General features: G+C 35.6%; 1 protein-coding gene across 1 annotated transcript; it reads right to left on the bottom strand.

Annotated features, from left to right (window-relative positions):
- Positions 1 to 5,645: 5,645 nt before the first annotated feature.
- Positions 5,646 to 10,457, bottom strand: LOC132554549 (IQ domain-containing protein K-like). Its single transcript, XM_060218875.1, has 6 exons — positions 10,403 to 10,457; positions 9,222 to 9,476; positions 8,573 to 8,670; positions 8,222 to 8,274; positions 7,333 to 7,495; positions 5,646 to 6,392 (listed from the first exon to the last, which is right to left on the bottom strand). The coding sequence occupies exons 1-6, from the start codon at positions 10,455 to 10,457 to the stop codon at positions 6,180 to 6,182; spliced, it is 837 nt and encodes a 278-aa protein (XP_060074858.1). The 3' UTR covers positions 5,646 to 6,179.
- Between the last annotated feature and the right edge of the window lie 4,142 nt (positions 10,458 to 14,599).

The following is a 14,599-nucleotide window of genomic DNA, read 5'->3' as shown; positions in this document are numbered from 1 at the left end:
TTCTTCATAGCTTTTCAATAATTAGTAATCTCGTTGAAATAGTTAAAGCTTGGCTTTAATAATGTAATTTGTCTCCATGCAAGCACTTACATTATCTGTAACGTGACAAATGATGAACCAATCGGGAAGAGAGATGTCCCTCTTCACAAAATACACTGGTTTAAAACGACGGCTTTTCCAACTAATCTTTGGCATTCAGATTCTATAGTTCCTAGCTCCATTAACGTAATGGAAAAGGACACATTAAAAGTACTTTATCCTTCCTCGTTTGCTTGATTTTAGTTGGGATGAAGAGGAGGGAGAGGAGGGGGTGGGGAGGGGGGGGTAGGAAGAGGAGGGGGAGGAGGGAGATTATCAACTCTCCCAGAGTGCATTGCAGTACCTCTGTAAACGCAATGGAAGTATTACATCACTTTATAATTTTTCTGTTTTGTTATTTGGGTTATTATTTCGAAAATAGATGTTCGTTCATATGGAAACTGACTACATTAGTTGATAAGGTTATAAACGTTATGGACTATATCGCGGAAGATTAATTTTGAGTAAACAGTCACCAAACGTCATGTTTACATTTCGAACTTACACTTTCCATCTATCGACGTGTTGTTGAGATACGTGATGATGTAATGTAACTTAAGTGATAACTGGTGGTAATTTAGCTAAATATTCGTGGCACATAGCACCTAAAAAGTCCAAATGTTTTACCCTGATCGATGGCAAACAAAACAGTCTATAGTTGTGAGCTTCGTTGGTGTTGTCTGAGATGCCGCTATTCGGAATACCTCGCCTCGATTTCAATGTCTTCCATCATATGTTAGAAGACATGGAATCGGCCAGGGTTTCCCGATGGGGATGCCGCCACAGTTTTGCACGACGATAAACATTGACCTTAACCGCGAGGTCAAATATTAGTAGCCCATGAGCCGTTTACAGAGGTGTATCGTGACTCGTGACTGTAAAGGAACGACGACAACTCTGGTAGATATTTTGGGAGGAGAAGGGCAGATGAATGGGGGTGGGGGGGGGGGGAGAAGGAGGGGAGGAGGGGTGGTGGTGGATCAAGCTAGATACTGATCTAACCCAAGTAAACTCTCCATAAGTACTGCAACACCTTCAGTTGCTGTCAAGTTGAAATACAAATTAGTTATCTCACACAGGTTTTTCACTCATTAAAGGTGTACTCGTTATACCCATTAAAGGTGTACTCGTTATACCCATTAAAGGTGTACTCGTTATACCCATTAAAGGTGTACTCGTTATACCCATTAAAGGTGTACTCGTTATATCCCATTAAAGGTGTACTCGTTATATCCCATTAAAGGTGTACTCGTTATACCCATTAAAGGTGTACTCGTTATATCCCATTAAAGGTGTACTCGTTATATCCCATTAAAGGTGTACTCGTTATATCCCATTAAAGGTGTACTCGTTATACCCATTAAAGGTGTACTCGTTATATCCCATTAAAGGTGTACTCGTTATATCCCATTAAAGGTGTACTCGTTATATCCCATTAAAGGTGTACTCGTTATACCCATTAAAGGTGTACTCGTTATACCCATTAAAGGTGTACTCGTTATACCCATTAAAGATGTACTCGTTATACCCATTAAAGGTGTACTCGTTATACCCATTAAAGGTGTACTCGTTATACCCATTATAGGTGTACTCGTTATACCCATTAAAGGTGTACTCGTTATACCCATTAAAGGTCCTACGCCCTAAATAGCAATTTCAAACGGCTGCTTTAAGGCAAACAACATGAAAATACCAACCTGTGAATAACAATCATAATCCAACCACAATTTTTATAAAAAAAACGGATATGAACCAAAAAAATTTTTCATTCTGTTTCCTATAAAAGTACAAAGAAAGTAAGACCAAGTGTTCCAGAAGAGTAAGTGTCTCCTGCTTCATTGACGACACTCACCACGTCAATCTGAGTAAGTAATGTTATGATAACTGAATCGTGCAGGCAAACTAACGAGCATCAAATATATCCAGCTTCATATCGCAAAAAGAAACAGACTGTTGTTAGAATGTTATTATATCATGTATCCTCCAACTTCATTCTTAACACTTGATAAGCGCAAACAAATTCTCCATTAAAACATATAACACAACACACCCCCCCCCCCCCCACCCCCCCCCCCCCCCACCCCCATCATCACCACCAAAATGGACCCTTAACTATGATCTCGGCATCACATCACTAATGACTTTTTCACTGGGCATTAAAAAACTGTTACAGTCGTATGATGTAACAAACTGAAGCTGCATTATGTAGGTGTTTGGTTATGTGATAACAATTTACATTTTATCACAGAGCAATAAGTCATGTTAAATGTGCGGACAGCATCAATTTCTCTTATCAGGGGCCACGGCCCCAGTTTCAGTGCAGTGATAAGTGAACCTTGTTTGCATCAACTGTAAGCAAATACAGGTTGTTAATTTACTTATATTTCATATCCGGTAACGCGCGTGAGAACAATCACTGACGGAAATGAATTACGTCATACAATTTTCTATCCGGGAGTAATTTTTTTTAATCGCTATCATTTTATGAGAATATAAATAAAAAAGTTTACTTACCGCTTCTGGTGACCGTTTAAAATATTCCGTTTGTCCTTTTGGTTACATGTGAACTATTTAATATATTTCAAGGGTGACCTAGGTCGACAGTTTTCCTTACATTCGTACAAAGAAATAACGCTTTCAGTAAATATTATTCTACTGGATTTACACCATTCTCCTTCTTACGAACAAGTAATTTTCTTACAGATTGTATGAGGACTGTTTGTATACAATCTGTGAGTACTGCTTGACTGACCCATATAGTCCAGAAGATCTCTTTTCCTGAACATATGATACATTGTCTGTCCTGGGGCAGAACGACCAATAAACCAATACATTTTAAGAAAACAATGATTTTCGTTTGAATCAGTCTCGTGCAGTATTTGTTCAGTTAAGCTGTACGAGTTATCTCCCTTCGTCTTTTACAAATGAAATAAGAACAGCATATTCTTTGTTTACAATTGAGATATTTTCCTTGAAATACTCCGCAATTGATGTGAAATTAGTTGAAGCTTGTGTCACCCATGTTTCTAGGGCGTCCTGTCCCGCCTCGAATCAACAGTCTCGGCGACTTTGTTCATGTAAACACCTTCCATATTCTTCCAGAATGGGTTGTTGTATATATACATATTTCTGTGTGACAATGTAGTCTCCTGCTGTTGTGATAGATTGTTATTTTTTACCGTGTGGCACTGTAGCACCTTATTGAGTTGATAAGTGTTAGTATTACCGTGTGACAGTGCAATGCCCTATTGTGTTGATGGGTTTTAGTATTCCCGTGTGACAGTGCAGTTCGCTGTTGTGTTGATAGGATGTCAATATGACCGTGTGGAGTAATAGGGATAATAAAACAGTTCTTGTGTCAGATTTTTGTTTGGGAGGAGCCCTAATCTTACTGTAATACATCCATCATGTAGAGTATGATACACGTCTCAGTCTTACTGTAATACATCCACCATGTAGAGTATGATACACGTCTCAGTCTTACTGTAATACATCCACCGTGTAGAGTATGATACACGTCTCAGTTTTACTGTAATACATCCACCATGTTGAGTATGATACACGTCTCAGTCTTACTGTAATACATTCACCATGTAGAGTATGATACACGTCTCAGTCTTACTGTAATACATCCACCATGTACAGTATTATACACGTCTCAGTCTTACTGTAATACATCCATCATGTAGAGTATGATACACGTCTCAGTCTTACTGTAATACATCCATCATGTAAAGTATGATACACGTCTCAGTCTTACTGTAATACATCCATCATGTAGAGTATGATACACGTCTCAGTCTTACTGTAATACATCCACCATGTAGAGTATGATACACGTCCTAATCTTACTGTAATACATCCACCATGTAGAGTATGATACACGTCTCAGTCTTACTGTAATACATCCACCATGTAGAGTATGATACACGTCTCAGTCTTACTGTAATACATCCACCATGTAGAGTATGATACACGTCTCAGTCTTACTGTAATACATCCACCGTGTAGAGTATTATACACGTCTCAGTCTTACTGTAATACATCCATCATGTAGAGTATGATACACGTCTCAGTCTTACTGTAATACATCCATCATGTAGAGTATGATACACGTCTCAGTCTTACTGTAATACATCCATCATGTAGAGTATGATACACGTCTCAGTCTTACTGTAATACATCCACCATGTAGAGTATGATACACGTCTCAGTCTTACTGTAATACATCCATCATGTAGAGTATGATACACGTCTCAGTCTTACTGTAATACATCCACCGTGTAGAGTATGATACACGTCTCAGTCTTACTGTAATACATCCACCGTGTAGAGTATGATACACGTCTCAGTCTTACTGTAATACATCCACCGTGTAGAGTATGATACACGTCTCAGTCTTACTGTAATACATCCACCATGTAGAGTATGATACACGTCCTCATCTTACTGTTTTCTACCGAAAATGGAATGTTTGATATGCTTGTCAGACAAAACAAAATATTTCCGGTCTGGTTGAAACTACAACATTTTTTTTATCAAATCTGATAGGTGTTGTTAAAGTTATACTATTACCGATTTCCTGTCTCATGACACTGTATCAGTACTAGTTATACTTATTTCCGGTCTTTCAGTAGCTGTATCAGTACTCGTTTTAATTATTTCTGGTCTTACAGGAAGTATACAGTACTAGTTACATGTATACTGATTTCCGGTCTTACAGGAAGTGTACTGTACTAGTTAATGGAATATGATGCACAACTGTAACCACTTTAGGCTTCATAATTCAAAATTTGGTATATTAAAATACATCACTCAGTGTGATGCCATACTTAAATGTGATGTCATGTGATCAAATTTCACAAGTCTTTTGTCTGTATAACGCTGTTCATTTTTAATTGTCATGATTTTTATCCATAAATCTAATCAAATATACCGTTCAATTGATATCATAGTTACACATTATCCAATACGAACACAATATCATACATTCAATGACATCCATTTAACTTCATACCTTTCCGAATTAAAATAACAGATATGACATCAGGTCATTTTGATGTCATATTAGACAAAAGACATCAAAACTCATATCAATGACTCTTTTGTCAGTAAAAACCTAAAATACCATGAAGTTAATGTGCAGATTGAACGAGGCTGCAATAGGTGAGTTAAATCTGAACATTGGCTACATAACCTCATGTAAAGATCTGGGGCGCTTGGTTTTGGCACTCCCTAGCCTTAACCAATTGCATTAATAAGGAATCAGAAACGGGCCAGTCTATGCTGTCATTATTGTTCTTTGGAAAGATTCTTTTTCCTATTTGCTATTGATGGCATGTGACGGGCCTTCCATATATTGTTCAGTGAAGTAACCACCAGCTACTGCAAGATGAACCCAGCAAACAAAGAAACAAACCAGATAATTTCTTTTTATCTACCGGGATACCCTCCCAGTCTAACCCTCATAACTTTGTCATATCTAAACTCAATACAGAGCCAATACTTTGAAAAGAAAAATACACAAGCAATTCTTTTTTTGTTTTCTTATTTACATATATGTACATGTTATTATTTACAATAAGTACTTCAAAAACATCTCAAATATTTCAATGCATACTTATCATATACAAATAAAATAGTGATTCACAATATTAGGGAATATCACAGCCTTTGTATCCCTTGCTTCTACTCAGATGTAAAAGAGCAATAAAATTTCTACAGTTCTTAAGATAGGTCAAGATCCATCCTGGAATTATTACACAGGATTTAAATAAACTCCTAGGTATTGTAACATGAAAAATCTCAGGAAATTTGTCAGGGATACATCATGATAGAATTTTTTTCCAAGGAATACTTGATATCTTTGCTACGATAAAATTCAGTCATGTTTAAGTATTGATCTATAACTCATTATAAAACATAGGTATGAAAATTACGCACGATATTTGCAGTTCTATTGAAGATAGAACTTTTATACGTAACTATATTTAAATACTGCAATGAAGTATTTTTTCTTTCATTATTTATATATTGTGTCCTTCAAATGTTGCTGGTCACAGATAATTTAACATTTGTCCACTGTTCAGCCATCATAATGATCACTTGGTATCTAGTTGTTTTGTTGGTGACTGTACAGCAATTGGAGTTGCCTCCCCTGTTAATACATCTTCTGAAGCATTTGGAGTGGGTTTATCTCCATCTGGCATCTTTTTCTCCCAGAAGTCACTGACACGCCTGGAGATGTTGCTATTTTCCTCTCTCCATTCTCGCTGCCATTGGCGAAGTTCCTGAACTTCTGGCTCTCGTCGCACCTTAAACAATTAAAACAAAAGTTAAGAACCAAATCGTGAATGCCAAATTCTCATTTGACAGCAGAATAAAGTGATAACCAGAGTGTTGCCCTGCGTTGGTTTAAAACAGTTACAAACATACCAAATTAACTTAAATGAAGATTATGGGGAAGTTTTACAGTCGACATGATATTCTCATTGGGAAATATTCTATTTGCTTGTGTGATATGAAGTTGGACGTGTTTTATGTTCATTAGTTTGCCTGAGGGACCCTGTATTGTTTATGTTGATATTATCAATTTGGATTTACCAAGATTGACGTGGCAGGTGTCATTGATGCAGCAAAACAGTTACCCTTCCAGAACACCTGGCCTTATTTTTACTTCTATTCATATTTTCCCCTAGTTTTCATCAACTTTATATTTGAATCAAAATATGATTGACCTATTAGTATTTTCTCTTTCTTTTTTTTCAAGAATGGAAAAAAACTAAACCATGTACAGGAGCTAGTAGTCACCAGACACCAAGAAAATTCAAAATGAAAGAATGCATTTTTTACAGGACACTGAGATAGTGTATGTATAGATTTATAATTCTGTAGAACTGATACTGATATCCAATGCCAGATACATATCTATAGTGGCTTAATTTTTTCTCAGCTTTGCTGAATCCACAGTTATCACTCCTAACCCAAGACATCAATTTCATACAGGTCATGTGGAAATCAGTAACAATCCATATACATTTTTATTGGAATAAAATTATCCATGCATAATCGATGCATCAAGTATATTTGCTGTCCATAAATGACAATTTCATAATCTAATTTCTATGACACCCTACAAAGGCATTTTTCATATGCAGTTGAAATAAAGATTTCAAACGATACAGTATGATCTCTTTCAAAGAAACAAAATAAATTGATGTTGTGATCAGGATATTTTTTCAAAGGAGTCATTACCAGATATCCTCTCCAGTAAGACTGTATGATGAGAACAGCCTCTTCTTCTGTCCAAATCAAGGACAAAGGTAGTGGTGGGCGAGGATGATCCTTTAACCAGTCCTTAACAAAAGGAATTTCCTCAAGCTGTACATCTTCTCTTCCACTGTGCAAAGGATTATTTCTGAGGAAAAGAATATCAAAATAAAATTGTTTTATTTTATATGTAAAATCAAACGACAATAATACGTTCTTCTACAAATACCAGATATATCTTCCTCAAGGAAGAGATGCAACTATGCTAGATTAAATTAAATTTCACCATATGCACATCCTCGATACTCCAGGGGCTATGATCACTTTCACTCTCTGTCATGGCAAAGTTGAAAGCACAAGTGAAGTTATCGAATTGGTTCCAGGAGAAAAAATTGACCAATCACTGGCTGATATACTTCTTTAGAAGATTTCAAAGGAGTGACAACTTACATCAAAGCTACTATAATATACAGTTATGTACCTCTAGATTCGTTTGATGTTCATCAAAGGATAGTTTTAGTCTTTTCATCTCATCCACTTGTCTCAGATGGAGCATTCTATTTTGCCATGACACTTCAAGGGTGCAATGACGAAAGTGATTGTAACCCCTGGAGTAATGACGATGAATTAAGCATGAAATATCAAAAAGGATTCATACATATTCATATTATTCCATGAGCTGATAGACACTTATGCTTACATATTAAGTTAATGCATTTTTAATTGATTATATCCTTCCTTCCTTACTATCATCAATCTTATGACAATGTGTCATGAAGTATTTGTATGTCTAAAATCTAACAATGAAGACATAAGTTTTCAAAATCTCCCATACATAACTTTATAAATAAATTAACATTTATCATCAACTTACTTATATAAATATTCTGTGAGGAAATCTAAGGCATTGAACTTTGTTCTTTTTCTCTGAAAAAAAAGAAAAAGGAAAAATAAACATGGCATATATTTCACTATGATTTTATAATCAACAAGCAGAAATATACAGAATTTTTGTCTTCATTTTCAACAAAATTTCTGTAATTTTATTTTCACAACTTTTCATAGTTTTCATTATCAGATTACAATCAATATATGTGAAAATTTGGTCATTTAATCTAAATCTATGATAATGATATGCAACTCTTTTCAAAATAATAAATAAAATAAATTAAAAAATTAAATTAAATAAATAAATGATTAAATATAAACTTAATGCCTGTATTACCTCCAGACATTTTTCTTTCTTTGCTTGTCTTAGCATTTCTTCAAGGGCAGGTAAAAGGACTGGAAATACATAATGTTCTAAATACTCCCTTGGATTACCTGAAAAAAAAAATTATACATTACTCAAATAAAGCAACCAATTCGTGATTATCCACTCTCAACTCATTTTCCATTTGGGGCCTCTATCTATATTGATTGATTTGCTGCAGATGAGTTTTTACTCTATTTTCATCGTTTAAAAAAATGGGGGGGGGGGGGGAGTAAGAATTCAATTTTGTAAAAATTATCAAATGCTAGTGCTGTACTGAGTAGGGTTTAAACAATTATTGGATTGAGATTTAATATTGTATTACTACACTTTTATCATCCCTCTGTTGCTGGTATATTTGTTGAATGTTGCAAGTAAATTTTTTTAGCATATGTTCAAGAAATTAAAAACTGGGAATGTAAAATAACAAACCTCTTCTAAATAAAACTGCATTTTTTGGGTTCAATTTTCAGAATTTCAATTGTATGCTATCTAAGAATTTGCATCTAATTCAATATTTTTAATTGAAAGGTCAATGATTTATTTTTCTTCCTCAATTTATGTTCAACCCAGACTAAGACAATATACAGTACATTTGGAAATAATCTGCACAAAATCTCACATTTCTCTTTTGGTGGTGGAGGTGTGGGAGGCGGGGGTGGCGATTCTGGAGGTTTCTCTGTAAAGGCAAATCCAGCACATGATGGATGTGTTGTAGACGGGTCTATATCTTTCATAGGATCATTATCTGTCACAACATGTTCATGCATCTTTCCATAAAACACTGGATTATGCTTTGCAGGGTTATAATCAACATAGTCTGTTCGCACTGACATATCATCATCTTCTCTGAAAGGTGGTTTTCTTGAAGCAAAATCTGAAAAATAAATACACATTTAAAAATTACTTCCCTGTCTGAAAAACATTATTATAAACACAGTGGTTTGATTTTAGGTTATATAATAATAAATTGATACCCCAAAGTACTATTCAGGGTTTTCCATAATTTTGTTAGTAGTAGGCTGTGTAGTGAAAGTAGGAGGCTGGCCTGCCATGTACGTGTAGTCGTGTATGGAACATTATTAAGGAACTGGATTGGTGAAGGCGGCCAAATGATCAAAGTAGCCGGTCAAATTGGCCGGCGACCGGCTCTTATGGAAAACCCTGACTATTTATTGATTTATTGTGTTGCGGTTATTAACTGATACCATTAATTTCTCAAAATTCTGAAACCAAGCCCATGTGATTATATGCACCTGATATTAATGTAGACATAACACGTACTTGTTCATATCATAATGATCTTGTCAGGCACTTCAATTCCTTCAGTTTATTCGGTTGTGAAATGCATACATACATATGTAGCGTGTAGAAATACAGATACATGTACATATTTAGAGAAGTATATATATATATATCCCTGTTTACATTAACATAAATCCCTAACAAATGGAATTATTACTATTGAACGTCACTTGTATACCATTTCAGCTCGTGTGACATTTTATACATTTTTAAACAATATTTCGATTAATATGGTTTAAAATCTAGATGTTTTATTCAGATTAGAAGTTTGTGTAGGGGGGAAGGGGTAAATGTGCTAACTTGAATCACTAAGAAAATTATACTGATTATGACTGGTAAACAAAATCTTTACTACATCTCAATAACTAAACGTGTCGGTGCTAACATCTTTCTGTGGAAAATGATACTTAAACTACAAAATAAACATGTTCCACATTTATGAATATTGACTAAAACAGACAGAGATCACATGTTAAGTCGTATAATATCGTGGAATACCTTTGACAATTTCATCCCAAAGATTTTTTGGTGGAACTCTAGTTATGACCGCCATGTTGTTTATAACCGAATCACCACTCACAAAAATTATCCCTGGGCGTAATATAGTTTGTATGGAATTTCAATAATTATGTTCTGTCTTTAAACTATTCCTCAATATTACTGTTTACGATCATACAATACGGTCTTCTTTGCTGAAATTTTTATTATTTTAAAATCCATGCTTGTAACATCACTAGCGGCGCAATAATTCTAGGTTGCTGTGATACAGGAAAGATAACTCTACAGAACCAATTAAATTTAGGAATCACGATACAATCTTGAATTTTCTCTATTTACACTTGGTGTTGCGGCAGAGGCTTTGCTGGAGGTTTCCAAATTTTTTAATGATGATCTCCGAATTTGTCAAAGTAACCAAAAGAGACAGCCGCGATAGGAAAATCAGAAGCTTGATATGCAATTGTTGAAGATAAATAATTTTTAATTTAAAATCAGAAATATGTACTTCCTTGGCAATTTCCAGACTCACAAGTTGCCATATTATTTCATCAACATCGTACGCGTGATACCAGTTTTCTCCGCATTTTTCAATAAGTTTGTATCACTTTTGGATCATAAATATTTCTAGCATATTTTCCTTTAATTTTGATTCATGACCAGGGTTCCGATCAGTATGTTATACTTTTTAAAAAGGAAAGAAATGTTGAGAAAGGGGTCCATGTCAGTTTGAATAATTGCCTTTGCATTAATCACTTACATTGTTGATATTAGATGCAATTCAATATTTTTTAATAAAAAAATAATCACATCCTCCAGATGCAAACACAAGTGTACCATGTCCCTACTTTCCGCTCACGTTTTTGTTACTATAAAAAATATTTTGGATTCCATGGACTGTTAAATGTAGTATAATTACCATTGCTTGAACTACCAGCGGCGTAATGATATGATGAAAAAAAATATGAAAAGTGAAAGTGATAAATAAAAAGCTTTGAAACGCTTTTACTTGGCATTCCTGGACATTATCACTGCAAACTGGATAAAATCTAACACATTCCGCATTTCGCACTTGATTGAAAATGCCCTGTATATTGTAAGTATGGTGTTGTCACCTTCCATGAATGTCAGCTGAAATCAGATTATCGCTCATGGCGTATTTACGTATTATAAAAGTTCTTGCCAAATGATACAAATGGTATTTATTTTGTGTGCATTTGGAATATACTAACAGTTTGACTGACACCATTACTCCAAATTACGGTAATGATGATCATTAGGCCAAATATATTTCATTTACTTCATGGATTTTACGCCTGTTAATATGCCCGACCTATAGTTATCCTTTCTTCTAATGAAAATAATACTAACGCATAAAAAATCTAACTCAAAAACATTGAAACGATATAAAAAAATATCGGAGCAAAAGGCCAATTAAACATTGAGAAAAAGGGGATGGCGGACAAAAAAACTATTGCTTCATATGATGTTGACTGTTGACAAAATTTATTCTGCTTTGGCAAATAAGTATTTTTTAAAATTATATTTCAGATTACCGACCAATCAATATCCTGGAGCAAAAGCCAGACTTACAGCGCTTTACTCAGCCAAACGTTGTTTTGCCTCCATACGATACGGAGACTTGGTATCTTTCATATTCGACTATCCTTACGCCATTGTTCTGGGCGACATGCGACGAACCTCTCGTATGCTGTTCAGATAGGTATCCGCCAACTCTATATACTTCAAAGAGGTCCCACCTCAAACTGAACCTGGTTCTTCAGGGCGATAAATCTAAACAAACAAACAAGCACTTACATTTCAACATGTCATTATTCCCACGTTATGGACAAAACAAGGAAAACGAGTTGAACATTTCTTCCTCCCACTCACTGTATTTCTTAATTTATATCTGGTCAGCGAGATCAATTCATCACTAAGCTTTATAATAAGCATGGTAAATCAAATCTAGCATGGTATTTTTGGATCATATTGCCAGGAGTGTATGATGAAGTCATGCGTCCCAGCTATATCATATATGTAGTTTGCGAACGACAATGGACGAAATACGATGACTACAAGTTATCCAACAATCCGCCACCCCTCAGATCCTTTAACTAAATCCAGCATGTGAGATTTTAGTACTTTTTTATGTCCCCTGATCGAAAGATCGGGACATATTGTTGTTGTGCTCTCTGTGTGTCTGTTGTTAACTTTAACCTTGTCCATAGATCTATTGCATTGTGACATGACCTTTCCGATGTTATCAAAGTTTTTGACCGTGTGACCTTGACCGTTGACCTTCATTTGAAAAGTGCAAACATCGGGCATAAGTAAGAAAAAACACCACAATAAAGACATCAGCGTTTCCAAGTGTGCATGTAATTAGCACATACCTTACACAGAACAGTTTTAATGTCACACTTCATAATTTTGTTATAAATATTTACACGTTATCATTTGTTTATTGATCATAATATTTATCGTATATAGAAATTTGTCTTCGTGATCAGTGTCTTAGTATAGAAAGACAAAAGTAGCGAGCTTTCAGCAAAATGTAGCTTGAATTTTAAGACACTGAACATGTATTCTATTCATCCTGGAAATTCATACTACCGAAACTTCAACGTACTATAACGCCTATTCAATCTTTGTTTACCTGACTTTGACGTCACGCTGAATTGTATCAATTTCATTTTTCCCTGTGACAATAGATCAGGAAAAACCAGACACGTGTTCTTTATTTTATATGTACAACTGAAACATGAATGAATTTACTAATAGTGAATGAGGTATCGGATTACAGAAGGGGTGGGGTTACAGGGGAGAGAGGTTCAGGGCGGAGGGAAGGGAAAGATGAAATAGTCCAAAAAACATTGTATACATCCTGGTTGTATAGGATACTACTGTCATATGTTCTAAGGTAAATAGCTTAGAACTAGAAATAAACGATTGTGCAGCTTTACAAATTAAAATGTATAGATTGGTGCCAACATTTGGATTTCCAAACGGGTGTTTCGCTATATCATTTGAAGGATCGAAGCATTAAATTACGGGAGCGATCAAAGTTTGTACAATATAGCGAGTAGTGAGAACCTTTATCCACAGTCACAAGTAGGGGCGTCCAGAGGATGGGTTTTATAAAGATCATAATTTAAAGAGCTACTGTGGTTTCGTAGTTTACAAGGAATAATGCTGACTTTTGTAGACTCGTGTTCAAATTAATATTTATTGAGAGAGTGTCTTGTGACTGAAGAAGAGTTTTAAACCGTTTGATGGATAATGATGACTGTGTCAGTAGATTTAAGTGTTCCAGGTTTCCGAAGTGATAGGTATGAAGGATGACTATAATATAGATTTTGAAAGTTTGAGAAAATAGGAGATAGTATAGATTTAAAAAAAGATAGAGCATTATTGTGATAGATATTATAGAACATGGATTTTTTTCTATCTTAACGCCTCTCTGTTAATGGTTGTCATCCCTGTGAATAAAGTCTTTTTCCGTGAAAATTGGTAATCTGAATTTTATAAGACCTGCTTCATACTGCATGCTTTCTGTTTTATTCGATTGTGTTACGGTGCAATTGTTCCATAATTGTCTCATACTTTACAGTCATATTCAAATAGGTATCTCCTGGGCGAGAGAGAGAGAGAGAGAGAGAGAGAGAGAGAGAGAGAGAGAGAGAGAGAGAGAGAGAGAGAGAGAGAGAGAGAGAGAGAGAGAGAGAGAGAGAGAGAGAGAGAGAGAGAGAGAGAGAGAGAGAGAGAGAGAGAGAGAGAGAGAGAGAGAGAGAGAGAGAGAGAGAGAGAGAGAGAGAGAGAGAGAGAGAGAGAGAGAGAGAGAGAGAGAGAGAGAGAGAGAGAGAGAGAGAGAGAGAGAGAGAGAGAGAGAGAGAGAGAGAGAGAGAGAGAGAGAGAGAGAGAGAGAGAGAGAGAGAGAGAGAGAGAGAGAGAGAGAGAGAGAGAGAGAGAGAGAGAGAGAGAGAGAGAGAGAGAGAGAGAGAGAGAGAGAGAGAGAGAGAGAGAGAGAGAGAGAGAGAGAGAGAGAGAGAGAGAGAGAGAGAGAGAGAGAGAGAGAGAGAGAGAGAGAGAGAGAGAGAGAGAGAGAGAGAGAGAGAGAGAGAGAGAGAGAGAGAGAGAGAGAGAGAGAGAGAGAGAGAGAGAGAGAGAGAGAGAGAGAGAGAGAGAGAGAGAGAGAGA

This window comes from Ylistrum balloti, unplaced genomic scaffold, assembly GCF_031769215.1.
Source record: "Ylistrum balloti isolate Yb309-2 unplaced genomic scaffold, AGI_CSIRO_Ybal_v1 Utg370416, whole genome shotgun sequence".
Lineage (NCBI taxonomy): Eukaryota > Metazoa > Mollusca > Bivalvia > Pectinida > Pectinidae > Ylistrum > Ylistrum balloti.
The sequence above is the reverse complement of the archived record's forward strand: the minus strand, read 5'-3'. Positions and strand labels throughout refer to the sequence as shown.

Bases quoted from the DNA above. Each gene is read 5' to 3' on its own strand.
- LOC132554549 (XM_060218875.1), bottom strand. From the start codon at position 10,457: ATGGCGGTCATAACTAGAGTTCCACCAAAAAATCTTTGGGATGAAATT. The intron at 8,275-8,572 runs GTAATACAGGCA...CTTTTTTTTCAG, and splicing joins AGAAAGAAAAATGTCTGGAG to AGAAAAAGAACAAAGTTCAA. The intron at 7,496-8,221 runs GTAAGTTGATGA...TCTTTTCCTCAG, and splicing joins CTCACAGAATATTTATATAA to AAATAATCCTTTGCACAGTG.